This window comes from Hyperolius riggenbachi, chromosome 8 (genome assembly GCF_040937935.1).
Source record: "Hyperolius riggenbachi isolate aHypRig1 chromosome 8, aHypRig1.pri, whole genome shotgun sequence".
NCBI lineage: Eukaryota > Metazoa > Chordata > Amphibia > Anura > Hyperoliidae > Hyperolius > Hyperolius riggenbachi.
In genome coordinates this window covers 295,923,836-295,940,842 of record NC_090653.1, presented here as the reverse complement: position 1 = coordinate 295,940,842, position 17,007 = coordinate 295,923,836, and the positions used below count along the sequence as shown (strand labels likewise).

Genomic DNA, 17,007 nt, shown 5'->3' with positions numbered 1-17,007 from the left:
GAGATGGTTCACTAGTGCTAATTTATACTTATCTGGGGCTTCCTCCTGCGCCATTAGCACCGTGGGTTCCCTCGCCGTCCTCTTCAGCCGCTCCGTTTGGGCGGTACGACTCCTGGTGATCTGGTCAGTTGCCACCAGTCGAGGGCTTCTGCGCATGCGCTACTTGGCCAGTACTACTGTTCATGTGCAGAATGATCCAGGGGGTGGGAGCGCAACGAGGGTTGTGCGCGCGGCTGAGCCGTGCATGCGCAGAAGCCCGCAACTACCGGTAGTTATCGGTAGTCATATCAGTTTGATGGAGGGACTGAGGAGGTTGGCGAGGGACTCAGCGCTGCTCATGGGGCTGGAGAAAGCCTGGGGTTAAGTATAGATTAGCGCTTGTGAACCAGCTCCGGTACACTTTAAAAGTTTGTGTCCCAACGCATTGTCTGTTTAATTAGATTCACTGGAACCCCGTATCAACTGCATAGGTTGGCCCCCTTGCAGAAAATGGCCCTGGCCTATATCCGATATAGAAGAGGCAGGGGCTTTTCCTGCAGAGTGGCACAGCTACACACTGGAGCTCAGCTCATATGGGCTCTGGGGAATCTTATTATACACATGACATGCTGGGGCATTCACATTGGCAATGACAGGATGGGATGGCTGACAGGGTAGAGTGTCAGCTTCCTGGCCAGGAGCTTTTTGTTCCCAAAAGCAGACGCCATCTTAATATAACTTTAATAATCCTAAATATTGGCCGGCGATTAAATGCCTTTTATGTTACATACTTTCAATTAATAAGATTGTAAATTAGAGGAGTTGTAAGATTTTTGTAGTGACTCCACAGCCCTTCATAGAATGTTGTCCTGCAGTCCTGGTTGTGTGGCAAAGGCTGCACACACCACCCCTGATGGAAGATTGCTGCGGGGATTCGTAGAGTTGCCGTACATTAGCCTTTACTCTGCATTGAACTCCTTCCTTACAGCTGCTCCACACAGACGACTATACAGTGGAGGAAATAATTATTTGACCCCTCACTGATTTTGTAAGTTTGTCCAATGACAAAGAAATGAAAAGTCTCAGAACAGTATAATTTCAATGGTAGGTTTATTTTAACAGTGGCAGATAGCACATCAAAAGGAAAATCGAAAAAATAACCTTAAATAAAATATAGCAACTGATTTGCATTTCATTGAGTGAAATAAGTTTTTGAACCCCTACCAACCATTAAGAGTTCTGGCTCCCACAGAGTGGTTAGACACTTCTACTCAATTAGTCACCCTCATTAAGGACACCTGTCTTAACTAGTCACCTGTATAAAAGACACCTGTCCACAGAATCAATCAATCAAGCAGACTCCAAACTCTCCAACATGGGAAAGACCAAAGAGCTGTCCAAGGATGTCAGAGACAAAATTGTAGACCTGCACAAGGCTGGAATGGGCTACAAAACCATTAGCAAGAAGCTGGGAGAGAAGGTGACAACTGTTGGTGCGATTGTTAGAAAATGGAAGGAGCACAAAATTACCATCAATCGACCTCGCTCTGGGGCTCCACGCAAGATCTCACCTCGTGGGGTGTCAATGGTTCTGAGAAAGGTGAAAAAGCATCCTAGAACTACACGGGAGGAGTTAGTGAATGACCTCAAATTAGCAGGGACCACAGTCACCAAGAAAACCATTGGAAACACATTACACCGCAATGGATTAAAATCCTGCAGGGCTCGCAAGGTCCCCCTGCTCAAGAAGGCACATGTGCAGGCCCGTCTGAAGTTTGCCAATGAACACCTGAATGATTCTGTGAGTGACTGGGAGAAGGTGCTGTGGTCTGATGAGACCAAAATAGAGCTCTTTGGCATTAACTCAACTCGCTGTGTTTGGAGGAAGAAAAATGCTGCCTATGACCCCCAAAACACCGTCCCCACCGTCAAGCATGGGGGTGGAAACATTTTGCTTTGGGGGTGTTTTTCTGCTAAGGGCACAGGACAACTTAATCGCATTAACGGGAAAATGGACGGAGCCATGTATCGTGAAATCTTGAACGACAACCTCCTTCCCTCTGCCAGGAAACTGAAAATGGGTCGTGGATGGGTGTTCCAGCACGACAATGACCCAAAACATACAGCAAAGGCAACAAAGGAGTGGCTCAAGAAGAAGCACATTAAGGTCATGGAGTGGCCTAGTCAGTCTCCGGACCTTAATCCAAAAGAAAACCTATGGAGGGAGCTCAAGCTCAGAGTTGCACAGAGACAGCCTCGAAACCTTAGGGATTTATAGATGATCTGCAAAGAGGAGTGGACCAACATTCCTCCTAAAATGTGTGCAAACTTGGTCATCAATTACAAGAAACGTTTGACCTCTGTGCTTGCAAACAAGGGTTTTTCCACTAAGTATTAAGTCTTTTATTGTTAGAGGGTTCAAAAACTTATTTCACTCAATGAAATGCAAATCAGTTGCTATATTTTATTTAAGGTTATTTTTTCGATTTTCCTTTTGATGTGCTATCTGCCACTGTTAAAATAAACCTACCATTGAAATGATACTGTTCTGAGACTTTTCATTTCTTTGTCATTGGACAAACCTACAAAATCAGTGAGGGGTCAAATAATTATTTCCTCCACTGTATATCCCACAATGCACAGCTGTAGGCATCGCCAGGGTTCTACAAATATATGAAGTTCTTTGATGGGTTATTTGATGCTCTGGAAGACTTCCTGTTGTACGTTTGGGTTCCCTTTAATAATATCGCCATGTAAAATGTCACTCCCCTCGTCGTTTCCATGGCTACGCTGTACGTGGGACTACGGCTAGAGACATAATGGAACTAATGTCAGGAGTGACAGAGTAACGTGGCTATTTCCGCTCATTAGGAAGATTGGATGTGTGTGAGGGGTTTGGACAGAGGACAGAGATGCCCTTTGTCATGCCCCAGTTAATCAGAAATATGATGGGGAATTGGGCTGGTAATAATCGCATTATGTGACCGTTTCCTCTAATGGATCAGGCTTCATAATGAATTGAGGTCATCCTGTGATCAGCTCATGACTTTATATTCATCCTTCCGCTGTTCAGACAGAACCAGAGGAACGATGGTTGTAAGGAGAACAGAGGCGCCAAAAGATTAAAAGTTTTGAAATTCCTCAGGAGGCGGTGGTGGACTCACCTCCCCGAAGTAGACATGATACTGTCGATTTCAGTCAGTCTTAAGGTCACGATAAGCACCTCTGTTAAGCAGAGAGACAGAGGCGCTTATCGTGACCTCTTTTTGTGTGTAGTCCTTTCAGTTATTCCCTGAGGAAGCGGAGATATACCTGCGAAACGCATTGCATTGTATGTTGGAGTATATAAATAAACTTCCTTGTACTAAAATCGACAGTATCCTGTCTACTTCGGGGAGGTGAGTCCACCGCCACCTCCTGAAGAATTTTAAAACTTTTAGTTATTTGCTTTTATTCTTTTGGCGCCTCTGTTCTCCTTACAATATCAGTTTCCACCCCCGGTGGAGGGGTCGAATCCCCTTTCTTCTCCTTATCTACAGAGAGCAACATCTTAATCCTGAGTGAGGACAGGACTAATCTCCTCACCTGCCTTTACAGTGGTTGCCTAATTGGTAACCCTGACTTGTGAGTATATCAACCATATACTTTTTCATTTACCCGTCCCTCTACTTACTACACTATATTGGGCTCTCGGTGTCCCTTTTTTTCTCAGAGGAACGATGGGATCACATGGCATGTTACCAGCTTAGCCCTTCCACAAGGGTCAAACCTTTCTCAGGCCTGAGGGAGAGCTCCGCCTGGAACACAAGCTTATTGCTGAGGCCTGTCCCGTGCTGTCCGGCATGGTGCGCCTGCTGCACTAGTGCCACCAGCTACCACTGGTTGTGCACCCCGCTATGGGCAAACTTCCTGCCCCTTTCTCCACATGTCCTGTCATGTGGAGGCAAGGACATGCCTGCTGTCTGTGGTGTTGTGTGTGGCTACAGGAAGTGTGTCCCCGGCCCGCATTGGAGTTACTCCATGTTTGTGAGAATGAATGTGAAACACTTCCTATTATCACACACTGAGGAAGTCTAATGCAGGGACACACTTCCTGTTACTACACACTGAGGAAGTCAGATGCAGGGACACACTTCCTGTTACTACACACTGAGGAAGTCAGATGCAGGGACACACTTCCTGTTACCACACACTGAGGAAGTCAGATGCAGGGACACACTTCCTGTTACCACACTCTGAGGAAATCAGATGCAGGACACACTTCCTGTTACCACACACTGAGGAAGTCAGATGCAGGACACACTTCCTGTTACCACACACTGAGGAAGTCAGATGCAGGGACACACTTCCTGTTACCACACACCGAGGAAGTCAGATGCAGAGACACTTCCTGTTACTACACACTGGGAAGTCAGATGCAGGGACACTTCCTGTTACTACACACTGGGAAGTCAGATGCAGGACACACTTCCTGTTACCACACACTGAGGAAGTCAGATACAGGGACACTTCCTGTTACCACACACTAAGGATGCCCGATGCAGGATACACTTCCTGTTACCACACACTGAGGAAATCAAATGCAGGACACACTTCCTGTTACCACACACTGGGGAAGTCAGATGCAGGGACACTTCCTGTTACCACAGACTGAGGCAGTCAGATGCAGGGACACTTCCTGTTACCACAGACTGAGGCAGTCAGATGCAGGGACACACTTCCTGTTAACACAGACTGAGGAAATCAGATGCAGGACACACTTCCTGTTACCAAATTCATTGGTCAGAAATGTCCAATATGTATAAAAAACCTCCAATCCTCAATACTGCTTCAGGCAAGGCTTATTTCAGTCACTTGATGTTGATTGTTTCCTGTTCTGCCTGCTGTCTCTCAAGCTTGTCTAGGCAGGAATCCTGTAGTTTGGCTACACAGCTGAATGCTTCTGTTTTCTTTCCGATCTGGTTCATAAAATCACTATAAGACTATCTGCGACATGCTGGGGTAGTTTTGTAGTTTATGGCAGGAATTGAAGCAGAATTCTGCAATAATTACTGTTGCTGTGACACGCTGCTGATTTCCCCTCCCTCGTTTCAGAGCTCGGAGTCCAGCCTCCGGAAAAAGAATCAGAAACAGCACAAAGGACACGCCGAGAGCCTGTGGAGGAAAGCCACAAGGAAAAGGAGGGGGAGGAGCAAAACAAAGGCCAGTCCAGGTAAAGATGGCTGCCACGTGGCCTCAGAGACCTCTGACAGGAAGTGGTACTTAGTCTATTAGAGTGGCTGCCATTCCCTAGAGCTGCACAGTGGGGTGTAAATACACATACATAGTGGCATATGTGAGGCTTGCATGCTCTGAGGAGGGCTATTCATCAGTCTGGTAACGAAACAATCCACTGCGCTACTCTGCAGAAGGGGGAGGAGCAGGGAAATATCACACACTGCGCTACTCTGCAGAAGGGGGAGGGGCAGGGAAATATCACACCGCTCCACTGCGCAACTCTGCAGAAGGGGGTGGAGCAGGGAATATCACACCGCTCCACTGCGCAACTCTGCAGAAGGGGAGGAGCAGGGAAATATCACACCGCTCCACTGCGCTACTCTGCAGAAGGGGGAGGAGCAGGGAAATATCACACCACTCCACTGCGCTACTCTGCAGAAGGGGGAGGAGCAGGGGAATATCACACCACTACTCTGCAGAAGGGGGAGGAGCAGGGAAATATCACACACTGCGCTACTCTGCAGAAGGGGGAGGGGCAGGGAAATATCACAGCGCTCCGCTGCGCGACTCTGCAGAAGGGGGTGGAGCAGGGAAGATCACACCGCTCCACTGCGCAACTCTGCAGAAGGGGAGGAGCAGGGAAATATCACACCGCTCCACTGCGCTACTCTGCAGAAGGGGGAGGAGCAGGGAAATATCACACCACTCCACTGCGCTACTCTGCAGAAGGGGGAGGAGCAGGGAAATATCACACTGCTCCACTGCACTACTCTGCAGAAGGGGGAGGAGCAGGGAAATATCACACCACTCCACTGCGCTACTCTGCAGAAGGGGGAGGGGCAGGGGTATATCACACCACTACTCTGCAGAAGGGGGAGGAGCAGGGAAATATCACACCGCTCCACTGCACTACTCTGCAGAAGGGGGAGGAGCAGGGAAATATCTCACCGCTCCACTGCACTACTCTGCAGAAGGGGGGGGAGCAGGAAAATATCACACCGCTTCACTGCGCTACTCTGCAGAAGGGGGAGGAGCAGGGAAATATCACACGGCTCCACTACGCTACGCTGCAGAAGGGGGAGGAGCAGGGAAATATCACACCACTCCACTGCGCTACTCTGCAGAAGGGGGAGGAGCAGGGAAATATCACACCGCTCCAGTGCGCTACTCTGCAGAAGGGGTGGAGCAGGTAAATATCACACCACTCCACTGCGCTACTCTGCAGAAGGGGGAGGAGCAGGGAAATATCACACCGCTCCACTGCACTACTCTGCAAAAGGGGGAGGAGCAGGGAAATATCACACTGCTCCACTGTGCTACTCTGCAGAAGGGGAGGAGCAGCAAAATATCACAACACTCCACTGCGCTACTCTGCAGAAGGGGAGGAGCAGGGGAATATCACACTGCTCCACTGCGCTGCTCTGCAGAAGGGGGAGGAGCAGGGGAATATCACACTGCTCCACTGCGCTACTCTGCAGAAGGGGGAGGAGCAGGGAAATATCATACTGCTCCACTGTGCTACTCTGCAGAAGGGGAGGAGCAGCAAAATATCACAACACTCCGCTGCGCTACTATGCAGAAGGGGGAGGAGCTGGGTTCCAGGACCTCCACGGTCACTATAGTTACACCACTTTATTTGAAACTTTTCAATAAATGTTAAATCTTAACTAATTTGGCCCGCGACTTAGACTAGGTTTTAGATTCTGGCCCCTTATGTGATAGTTTGAAACCCCTGGGCTACACTTTTCCATGTGTATGTACAGGTATATACTGTGCACCTGACAGTATTGAACATCACTTTTTCCACATTTTATGAATTCTACACACAATACCTCATAGTGACAACGTAAAAAAAAGTTTACTTGAGGCTTCTGCAAGTTTATGAAGAATAAAAAAATGGAGAAAGCAATGTACATAAGTGCTCACAGCCTTTGCCATGAAGCTCAAAATTGAGCTCTGGTTCTTCTTGTTTCCCTGATCATCCTTGAGATGTTTTTGCTGCGTAATTGGTGTCCGCCTGTGGTGAATGCAGTTGGTTGGACATTGTTACAGCTTGCCCAGGGTTTTATTGCAGCTGGTCCGGGTGGTTGTACCTGTTACTGACCCTTGTCTCTGTGCCATGCAGCTGCTACTGGTGAGAGCCGTGAGACCAGCGTGGAGTATACAGAGGTGTCTCTGGACTCTCTGGACCTGCGAGTGAAAGACATTTTATCTGATGAAAAAGGTGAGGAGATTAGTCTCTGTTGTCTGTTGCACAGTGACTGTTGTCATATTCTGCCTGCACTCTCTGCACAGCGACTGTTATGTTCTGCCTGTACTCTCTGCATAGTGACTGTTATGTTCTGCCTGTACTCTCTGCATAGTGATTGTTATGTTCTGCCTGCACTCTCTGCACAGTGACTGGTGTCATGTTCTGCCTGCATTCTCTGTACATCGAGCCCTGTATCTCTTCTTGCAGGTCTCGCCAATGGATCGGACAATATGGAGGTGGACGGACTGCAGGAAATCCCCCTGTGCAGCTGCAGGATGGAGACCCCCAAAGAGGATGAGGCAACGGCAGATGCGGGGGATCGCTGTATGGCTGTGGAGAGCTCCGACCAGGAGGTGAGAGATCTGACCGGGAGCGGCACTATCGCAGCACCAATCTGACTAAACCTATAACCGCACTGGAAGAATAATCGCAATGACTGATGGGGCTGGGGGAGGAGTCTGCACCTTGCTCCACCTTTCAACACTGTGGGGAGGGGACTGTACCTGGCTCCACCTCTCAATCAGTTCGCTTTTAGCTTCTGTCAGCAGAAAAGTAGACTTTTATTATATGCGTGTCTATTTGAATAATACATTTTATGTCCTATACCGTCACAGGGCTGTACGATGCATATTGACAGCTGTGTTAAGGTAGCCACAGATGATACAACAAAATCCAGTTTTACGGCAATTCGATAAAAAGCTTTTGTTTTTTTCGTTGGAGAAATCTGATCAAACTTCCTGATTTTCTTTGGTAAAAGACCATCGAGAGTATTGGATTCTTTTGATCAATTTTTTTTTATGAACATTGAATGGTGTTGGGGTAGATTGTCAATTTCTTAATGTATAGACCTAAGCAATTTTATCAGTTTTAAATCATTTTTTTTCATAACTGAGGAAAGATTGAACACACGGGTATGATACTTTGGTCAGGTTTTCAAAATGTTACAGTCAGTCAGAAAATTGATTGCAATTCTTGAATTGAAAAGAAATTTTAAAAATTGTTCGTGTGTAGCCAACTTAAAGGACCAGTATTGTGAAAATAGTAAAATGTAAAATACATGTAAACACAAAAATAAGAAGTACATTTCTTCCAGAGTAAAATGAGCCATAAATTAATTTTCTGCCATGTTGCTGTCACTTACAGTTAGTAGAAATCTGACATTGCTGACAGGTTTTGGACTAGTCCATGTCTTTATGGGGGATTCTCTGCATGGCCTTTATTTTTTATAAGGACACGCTTTGAACTGGATTTTGCTGCCCAGCCTCCCTGCTCGCTGCACACTATTTTGGCAGTTGGACGGAGCAACTGCCATTCACTAACTGCTTTTGAAAATAAAGAAAACTCTGAGAACACCCCTATGAGAAGATGGACTAGCCCAAAACCTGTCGGTAATGTCAGATTTCTACTACCTACTGTAAGTGACAGCAACATGGGAGAGAAGTAATTCATGGCTCATTTTACTCTGGGAGAAACGTACTTCTTACTTGTATGTGTTTACATGTATTTTAGATTTTACAATTTTTCACTTTAAGAGATGAAGACAAGATTGCTTCACATTAAAGACCTATAGACATTATTATTATTGTGTTTGTGTTTATCTTCTGTCCATGGTGGCGGAGTTCCTCTCTGATTGGCGCATGCCATTGTTGCTGTTTTGCAGCTGAGCCAGTGTGAGCGAGAGTTGGTGAAGTACGAGGTGATGAGGCCTTCAAACAAGGTGCGACATTTGGTCTTATGTGAGGAGCATCGGGGGAAGATGGTCAAACACCAGTGTTGCCCCGGCTGCGGGTACTTCTGCACAGCCGTAAGTCATTGCCCCCGTCATGGGCTAATAGAAGCTGGGTGTGGCTAATAATGCAGGCAGTACTTCTGTATATAAAATAAAGTGCACCTGTGTAAACCTGCAAATCTACAGCAAGCGACTCATGCTGCCTGCTCACATAGGTGGGAAAAGCAGTCTGTAACTCTTCTGCTGCTGAGCTGCAAACCCTGGCACATGCTTTATATAGAGAAATACTGTCTGCTGCAGGACTTCAGGTTTTGACAGGAAAGGTTATCCAGTGTACAGGTGCTGCAGTGCAGGTTAGCCAGTGTATAGGTGCTGCAGTGCAGGTTAGCCAGTGTATAGGTGCCGCAGTGCAGGTTAGCCAGTGTATAGGTGCCACAGTACAGGTTAGCCAGTGTATAGGTGCTGCAGTGCAGGTTGGCCAGTGTATAGGTGCCACAGTACAGGTTAGCCAGTGTATAGGTGCCACAGTACAGGTTAGCCAGTGTATAGGTGCCGCAGTACAGGTTAGCCAGTGTATAGGTGCCACAGGACAGGTTAGCCAGTGTATAGGTGCCACAGTACAGGTTAGCCAGTGTATAGGTGCCGCAGTGCAGGTTAGCCAGTGTATAGGTGCCACAGTACAGGTTAGCCAGTGTATAGGTGCCACAGTACAGGTTAGCCAGTGTATAGGTGCCGCAGTACAGGTTAGCCAGTGTATAGGTGCCACAGGACAGGTTAGCCAGTGTATAGGTGCCACAGTGCAGGTTAGCCAGTGTATAGGTGCCGCAGTGCAGGTGAGCCAGTGTATAGGTGCCCCAGTGCAGGTTAGCCAGTGTATAGGTGCTGCAGTACATGTTAGCCAGCGTATAGGTGCTGCAGTACAGGTTAGCCAGTGTATAGGTGCCACAGTATAGGTTAGCCAGTGTATAGGTGCCCCAGTGCAGGTTAGCCAGTGTATAGGTGCCACAGTATAGGTTAGCCAGTGTATAGGTGCCATAGTACAGGTTAGCCAGTGTATAGGTGCCACAGTACAGGTTAACCAGTGTATAGGTGCCACAGTATAGGTTAGCCAGTGTATGGGTGCCCCGGTGCAGGTTAGTCAGTGTATAGGTTTAACAGTACAGGTTAGCCAGTGTATAGGTGCCACAGGACAGGTTAGTCCGTTTGCCAGAGGACAGGTTAGCCAGTGTATAGGTGCCACAGTACAGGTTACCCAGTGTATAGGTGCCACAGTACAGGTTACCCAGTGTATAGGTGCCTCAGTACAGGTTAGTCAGTGTATAGGTTTAACAGTACAGGTTAGCCAGTGTATGGGTGCCACAGTACAGGTTAGCCAGTGTATAGGTGCCACAGTGCAGGTTAGCCAGTGTATAGGTGCCCCAGTGCAGGTGAGCCAGTGTATAGGTGCCCCAGTGCAGGTTAGCCAGTGTATAGGTGCCGCAGTACATGTTAGCCAGCGTATAGGTGCTGCAGTACAGGTTAGCCAGTGTATAGGTGCCACAGTATAGGTTAGCCAGTGTATAGGTGCCCCAGTGCAGGTTAGCCAGTGTATAGGTGCCACAGTATAGGTTAGCCAGTGTATAGGTGCCATAGTACAGGTTAGCCAGTGTATAGGTGCCACAGTACAGGTTAACCAGTGTATAGGTGCCACAGTATAGGTTAGCCAGTGTATGGGTGCCCCGGTGCAGGTTAGCCAGTGTATAGGTGCCACAGGACAGGTTAGTCCGTGTATAGGTGCCAGAGGACAGGTTAGCCAGTGTATAGGTGCCACAGTACAGGTTACCCAGTGTATAGGTGCCACAGTACAGGTTACCCAGTGTATAGGTGCCTCAGTACAGGTTAGTCAGTGTATAGGTTTAACAGTACAGGTTAGCCAGTGTATGGGTGCCACAGTACAGGTTAGCCAGTGTATGGGTGCCGCAGTACAGGTTAGCCAGTGTATAGGTGCCCCAGTGCAGGTTAGCCAGTGTATAGGTGCCGCAGTATAGGTTAGCCAGTGTACAGGTGCCACAGTACAGGTTACCCAGTGTATGGGTGCCACAGTACAGGTTAGCCGGTGTATAGGTGCCGCAGTATAGGTTAGCCAGTGTATAGGTGCCGCAGTACAGGTTAGCCAGTGTATAGGTGCCACAGTACAGGTTACCCAGTGTATGGGTGCCACAGTACAGGTTAGCCAGTGTATAGGTGCCGCAGTATAGGTTAGCCAGTGTATAGGTGCCCCAGTGCAGGTTACCCAGTGTATAGGTGCCGCAGTACAGGTTAGCCAGTGTACAGGTGCCACAGTACAGGTTAGCCAGTGTATAAGTGCCGCAGTGCAGGTGAGCCAGTGTATGGGTGCCGCAGTACAAGTTAGCCAGTGTAGGTGCCACAGTACAGGTTAGCCAGTGTATAGGTGCCGCAGTATAGGTTAGCCAGTGTATAGGTGCCGCAGTGCAGGTGAGCCAGTGTATAGGTGCCGCAGTATAGGTTAGCCAGTGTATAGGTGCCACAGTACAGGTTAGCCAGCGTATAGGTGCTGCAGTATAGGTTAGCCAGTGTATAGGTGCCACAGTACAGGTTAGCCAGTGTATAGGTGCCACAGTACAGGTTAGCCAGTGTATAGGTGCCACAGTACAGGTTAGCCAGTGTATAGGTGCCACAGTATAGGTTAGCCAGTGTATAGGTGCTGCAGTATAGGTTAGCCAGTGTATAGGTGCCACAGTACAGGTTAGCCAGTGTATAGGTGCCGCAGTACAGATTAGCCAGTGTATAGATGCCGCAGTACAGGTTAGCCAGTGTATAGGTGCCGCAGTGCAGGTTAGCCAGTGTATAGGTGCCACAGTATAGGTTAGCCAGTGTATAGGTGCCACAGTACAGGTTAGCCAGTGTATAGGTGCCATAGTATAGGTTAGCCAGTGTATGGGTGCCCCAGTGCAGGTTAGCCAGTGTATAGGTGCCACAGTATAGGTTAGCCAGTGTATGGGTGCCATAGTACAGGTTAGCCAGTGTATAGGTGCCGCAGTATAGGTTAGCCAGTGTGTGGGTGCCCCAGTGCAGGTTAGCCAGTGTATAGGTGCCGCAGTGCAGGTTAGCCAGTGTATAGGTGCCACAGTATAGGTTAGCCAGTGTATAGGTGCCATAGTACAGGTTAGCCAGTGTATAGGTGCCGCAGTATAGGTTAGCCAGTGTATAGGTGCCACAGTACAGGTTAGCCAGTGTATAGGTGCCACAGTATAGGTTAGCCAGTGTATAGGTGCCGCAGTACAGGTTAGCCAGTGTATAGGTGCCCCAGTGCAGGTTAGCCAGTGTATAGGTGCCGCAGTACAGGTTAGCCAGTGTATAGGTGCCACAGTATAGGTTAGCCAGTGTATAGGTGCCACAGTATAGGTTAGCCAGTGTATAGGTGCCACAGTACAGGTTAGCCAGTGTATAGGTGCCACAGTATAGGTTAGCCAGTGTATGGGTGCCCCAGTGCAGGTTAGCCAGTGTATAGGTGCCGCAGTGCAGGTTAGCCAGTGTATAGGTGCCACAGTATAGGTTAGCCAGTGTATAGGTGCCACAGTACAGGTTAGCCAGTGTATAGGTGCCAGAGGACAGGTCAGCCAGTGTATAGGTGCCGCAGTACAGGTCCATGATGAGACGGCAGTACTATGCGGGGGCACCCATCGGGGGAGGGGGGGTGGTATCGTGCCCCGGTTACAGGAAACTCCCTCCCTGATGGGACGGCAGTACTATGCGGGGGCACACGTCAGAGGGGGGGGGGGGGTATCGTGCCCCGGTTACAGGAAGCTCTATGATGAGAGGCAGCAGATATGTGGCGAGAGGCTTCATATTCACACAGGATGAGATGAAACTCTCTCATGAATAATAGACGATGTTTTCCTCATGAAGTCGGTCTTAGTTTCTTGCTTTATGTTTTGATCTTCCTCGATGTTAAAATATAAGTTGTTATCAGGTCTTAGCGGATGATTTTCCTTCTTTCAGGGCACATTCATGGAGTGCCAACCCGAAACCAGCATCTCTCACCGCTTCCACCAAGCTTGTGCCACGCAAGTCAACAATGCCAGCTACTGCCCACACTGCGGGGAGGAGGCCTCCAAGGCCAAAGAGGTGACCATCGCGAAGGCCGACACCACATCCACCGTGTCCACCACCGTGTACGAGCCACAGAAAGAGGCGCCAAGCGAGGGCCAGGCCGACACCACCACAGAGAGGTGAGCTTCATCTCTTGTCACGCCATGTGGCCAGCTCTGTCCAGCTGCCACATCATGCCACGTGGCCAGCTCTGTCCTAACGTAACACATAGCTCCTATAGTGCCACGTGGCCAACTCTGACCAGCTTCCACATCATGCCACGTGGCCAGCTCTATCCAGCTATCATGTCATACCACAAACGTGCCTGGCTCTGTCCTGATGTACCACAGAACTTTAAAAGTGCCACGTGGCCAGCTCTATCCTGACGTACCAAAAACATGTCCGGCTCTGTCGTGACATTCCACAGTGCCACGTGGCCAACAGGAATGGGCTCACAGGTGATCACAAGTCCGTAAGGACCCAAATTCGTAATTAAAATGAGCCTTAATTGCCGCAGCTGTGCGGCGGGGATATAAGGGGTTATTTACTAATAATTACCCCTTCCTGCCTGCGTTCCAGCTTGCACGCGTCCTATTGGACACGTTGCAAGCCTTGCTATGGACACTTCCCCCTTCAAGCTGGAAGGAGGAAGTGCGTTGTGGTGAGGCTTGCAACGTGTCCAGTAGGACATGTGTAAGCTGTTAGGAGTGCAGGCAGGAAGGTGGAATTATGGGTAATTAACCCCTTATCATCCAGCCGCAGAGCTGCGGCAATTAAGGCTCATTTTTATTACGAATTTAAGTCCTTACGGACTCGTGATCACCTGTGAGCCCTATCCCTGGTGGCCAGCTCTGTCCAGCTGCCACGTCATGCCACATGTCCAGCTTTATCCAGCTCTGTCCAGCTGCCACGTCATGCTACATGTCCAGCTTTATCCAGCTCTGTCCAGCTGCCACGTCATGCTACATGTCCAGCTTTATCCAGCTCTGTCCAGCTGCCACGTCATGCTACATGTCCAGCTTTATCCAGCTCTGTCCAGCTGCCACGTCATGCTACATGTCCAGCTTTATCCAGCTCTGTCCAGCTGCCACGTCATGCTACATGTCCAGCTTTATCCAGCTCTGTCCAGCTGCCACCTCATGCTACATGTCCAGCTTTATCCAGCTCTGTCCAGCTGCCACGTCATGCTACATGTCCAGCTCTGTCCAGCTGCCACGTCATGCTACATATCCAGCTCTGTCCAGCTGCCACGTCATGCTACATGTCCAGCTTTATCCAGCTCTGTCCAGCTGCCACCTCATGCTACATGTCCAGCTTTATCCAGCTCTGTCCAGCTGCCACGTCATGCTACATGTCCAGCTTTATCCAGCTCTGTCCAGCTGCCACGTCATGCTACATGTCCAGCTTTATCCAGCTCTGTCCAGCTGCCACCTCATGCTACATGTCCAGCCCCAGCTCTGTCCAGCTGCCACGTCATGCTACATGTCCAGCTCTGTCCAGCTGCCACCTCATGCTACATGTCCAGCTTTATCCAGCTCTGTCCAGCTGCCACGTCATGCCACGTATTACATCTCTTATTAGAGATTTAACAACATTATTACCATAGTAAAGCATAGTAAAACAACCTCAAGATGTCACTGTGTGTAAAATGTGGTGATGATCTTTTTTGGGATTTGTTATTTCCTGTATTCTCACTGTGTGTTCCTCTCTGTTCTAAGTAAGCAGCATTACCTGATGGTGTTGTCTGATATGTCTCTGCATGTTTTTCTTCAGTAGAGTTCCAACTTGTTATACTGGGTGCCTGTACAGCACTCTGCTTCTATCAGCTCTGCCCTGAAGTACCGCAGAGCTCCTATAGTGTAGAGAATCAGCCAATCACCTCTTCTGTATCTCTGTCTCGTTCTAGTGATGTCACCGCACAAAAGGCATTGGAGGAACCCAAGACTCCGGTCCCCCAGCCCTGCGACCCCAACGACCTGCCCAACGCAGGGAAATCCCCCATCCTGCCTCCGGGACACGTGAAGGAGACGCTGGAGACCGCCCTGCTGGCTCTAGACTCCGAAAAGTGAGTGAAAGTCTCTTGTCTCATGGTCACTGGGTGTCCAAAATACAGATCACCCGGGCTTCTCCCTTATCTTCTCTCTCACACGCACTCACACTCTTCCCCCCCCCCCCCCTCACCTCCCCCCCTCCCTCCTCTTCATTCCTCCCTCTCTTCTCCCCCCTTCGCCTCTCTTCCACCCCCTTACCTTCCTCTCCTCCGCCCCACTTCTCTCCCCTCTCCCGATCACTCCCCCCTCATCTCCATCCTTCCGCTTTTCCCACCCCCTCCTCTCCTCCCGCCCCCATTGCCTCTCTTCCACCCCCCAAATCTCCTCCCTTCCACCCCTCTCATCTCCTCCCCTTCCCCCTGTGGCCAGGTATTGCTGGCACAGCAGGTGGTCGCTGGATGAGCACACAGTCAGGCGTTTATCAGTGGTGAGCCTGCGGCGGAGGCTGGTTGTGCCGTATAAGCTCCGGTGAATCCGCTCTGCTGATCTGGTGCCGCGTAGCTCAGCATTGTATGAGCCTCGGGCCGCACGTTGGACTCGCTGAACGCTTTACATTCCTCCTCATTAAAATAGAACGATATGCGCTTGGGTTGCAGTTTGCACTACAGCTGATGTAACGTCCTATAAAATGCTGTAACCAGAATTACACGAGGAAGAGAACTTGAAGCTGTCCTAAGCTGAGGAATCGCTGTGGAGCGACGCTGGATTGTAATTGGCTGCGGGGGGCTCCCGAGCTCCGCCCTGAAGTGACAGCAATAATTACTGCACTGCCAGGGGTGTTATTGTAAAATACCGCAGCAGGGAGACCGCCAGGCAATCAGCTAACCATATTTATTGTACAGCAGCAGGGAGACTGCCAGGCAACCAGCCAACCATATTTATTGTACGGTACAGCGGCAGCCAGACCGCCAGGAGATCGCTACGGCAACCAGCCAACCCGCCAGGAGATCGCTACGGCAATCAGCCAACCATATTTATTGTACAGCAGCAGGGAGACCGCCAGGAGATCACTACGGCAACCAGTCAACCATATTTATTGTACAGCAGCAGGGAGACCGCCAGGCAATCAGCCAACCCTATTTATTGTACAGTACAGCGGCAACCAGACCGCCAGGAGATCACTACGGCAACCAGCCAACCATATTCATTGTACAGCGGCAGTGAGACAGCCAGGAGATCGCTATGGCAACCAGCCAACCATATTCATTGTACAGCGGCAGCGAGACCGCCAGGAGATCACTATGGCAACCAGCCAACCATATTCATTGTACAGCGGCAGCGAGACCGCCAGGAGATCGCTACGGCAACCAGCCAACCATATTCATTGTACAGTGGCAGCGAGACCGCCAGGAGATCGCTACGCCAACCATATCTATTGTACAGCAGCAGGGAGACCGCCAGGAGATCACTACGGCAACCAGCCAACCATATTTGTTTTACAGCGGCAGCCAGACCGCCAGGAGATCGCTACGGCAACCGGTCAACCATATTAATTGTACAGCGGCAGCCAAACCGCCAGGAGATCGCTACGGCAACCAGCCAACCATATTTATTGTACAGCAGCAGGGAGACCGCCAGGAGATCGCTACGGCAACCAGCCAACCATATTTGTTGTACAGCAGCAGGGAGACCGCCATGAGATTGCTATGGCAACTAGCCAACCATATATATTGTACAGCAGCAGGAAC

The 17,007-nt window shown here is 49.5% G+C and overlaps 1 protein-coding gene across 10 annotated transcripts in view; it reads left to right on the top strand.

The window, feature by feature from the left end:
* The window catches only part of EHMT1 (euchromatic histone lysine methyltransferase 1), a 185,417-nt gene that overhangs the window by 101,931 nt on the left and 66,479 nt on the right, over positions 1 to 17,007 (top strand). For all 10 annotated transcript variants that reach the window (XM_068249180.1, XM_068249179.1, XM_068249184.1 and 7 more), the window contains exons 8-13: positions 5,074 to 5,191; positions 7,322 to 7,420; positions 7,655 to 7,800; positions 9,108 to 9,251; positions 13,179 to 13,408; positions 15,175 to 15,333. In XM_068249180.1, the coding sequence (XP_068105281.1) occupies positions 5,074 to 5,191; positions 7,322 to 7,420; positions 7,655 to 7,800; positions 9,108 to 9,251; positions 13,179 to 13,408; positions 15,175 to 15,333 (896 nt within the window). The remainder of the gene's footprint in view (positions 1 to 5,073; positions 5,192 to 7,321; positions 7,421 to 7,654; positions 7,801 to 9,107; positions 9,252 to 13,178; positions 13,409 to 15,174; positions 15,334 to 17,007) is intronic.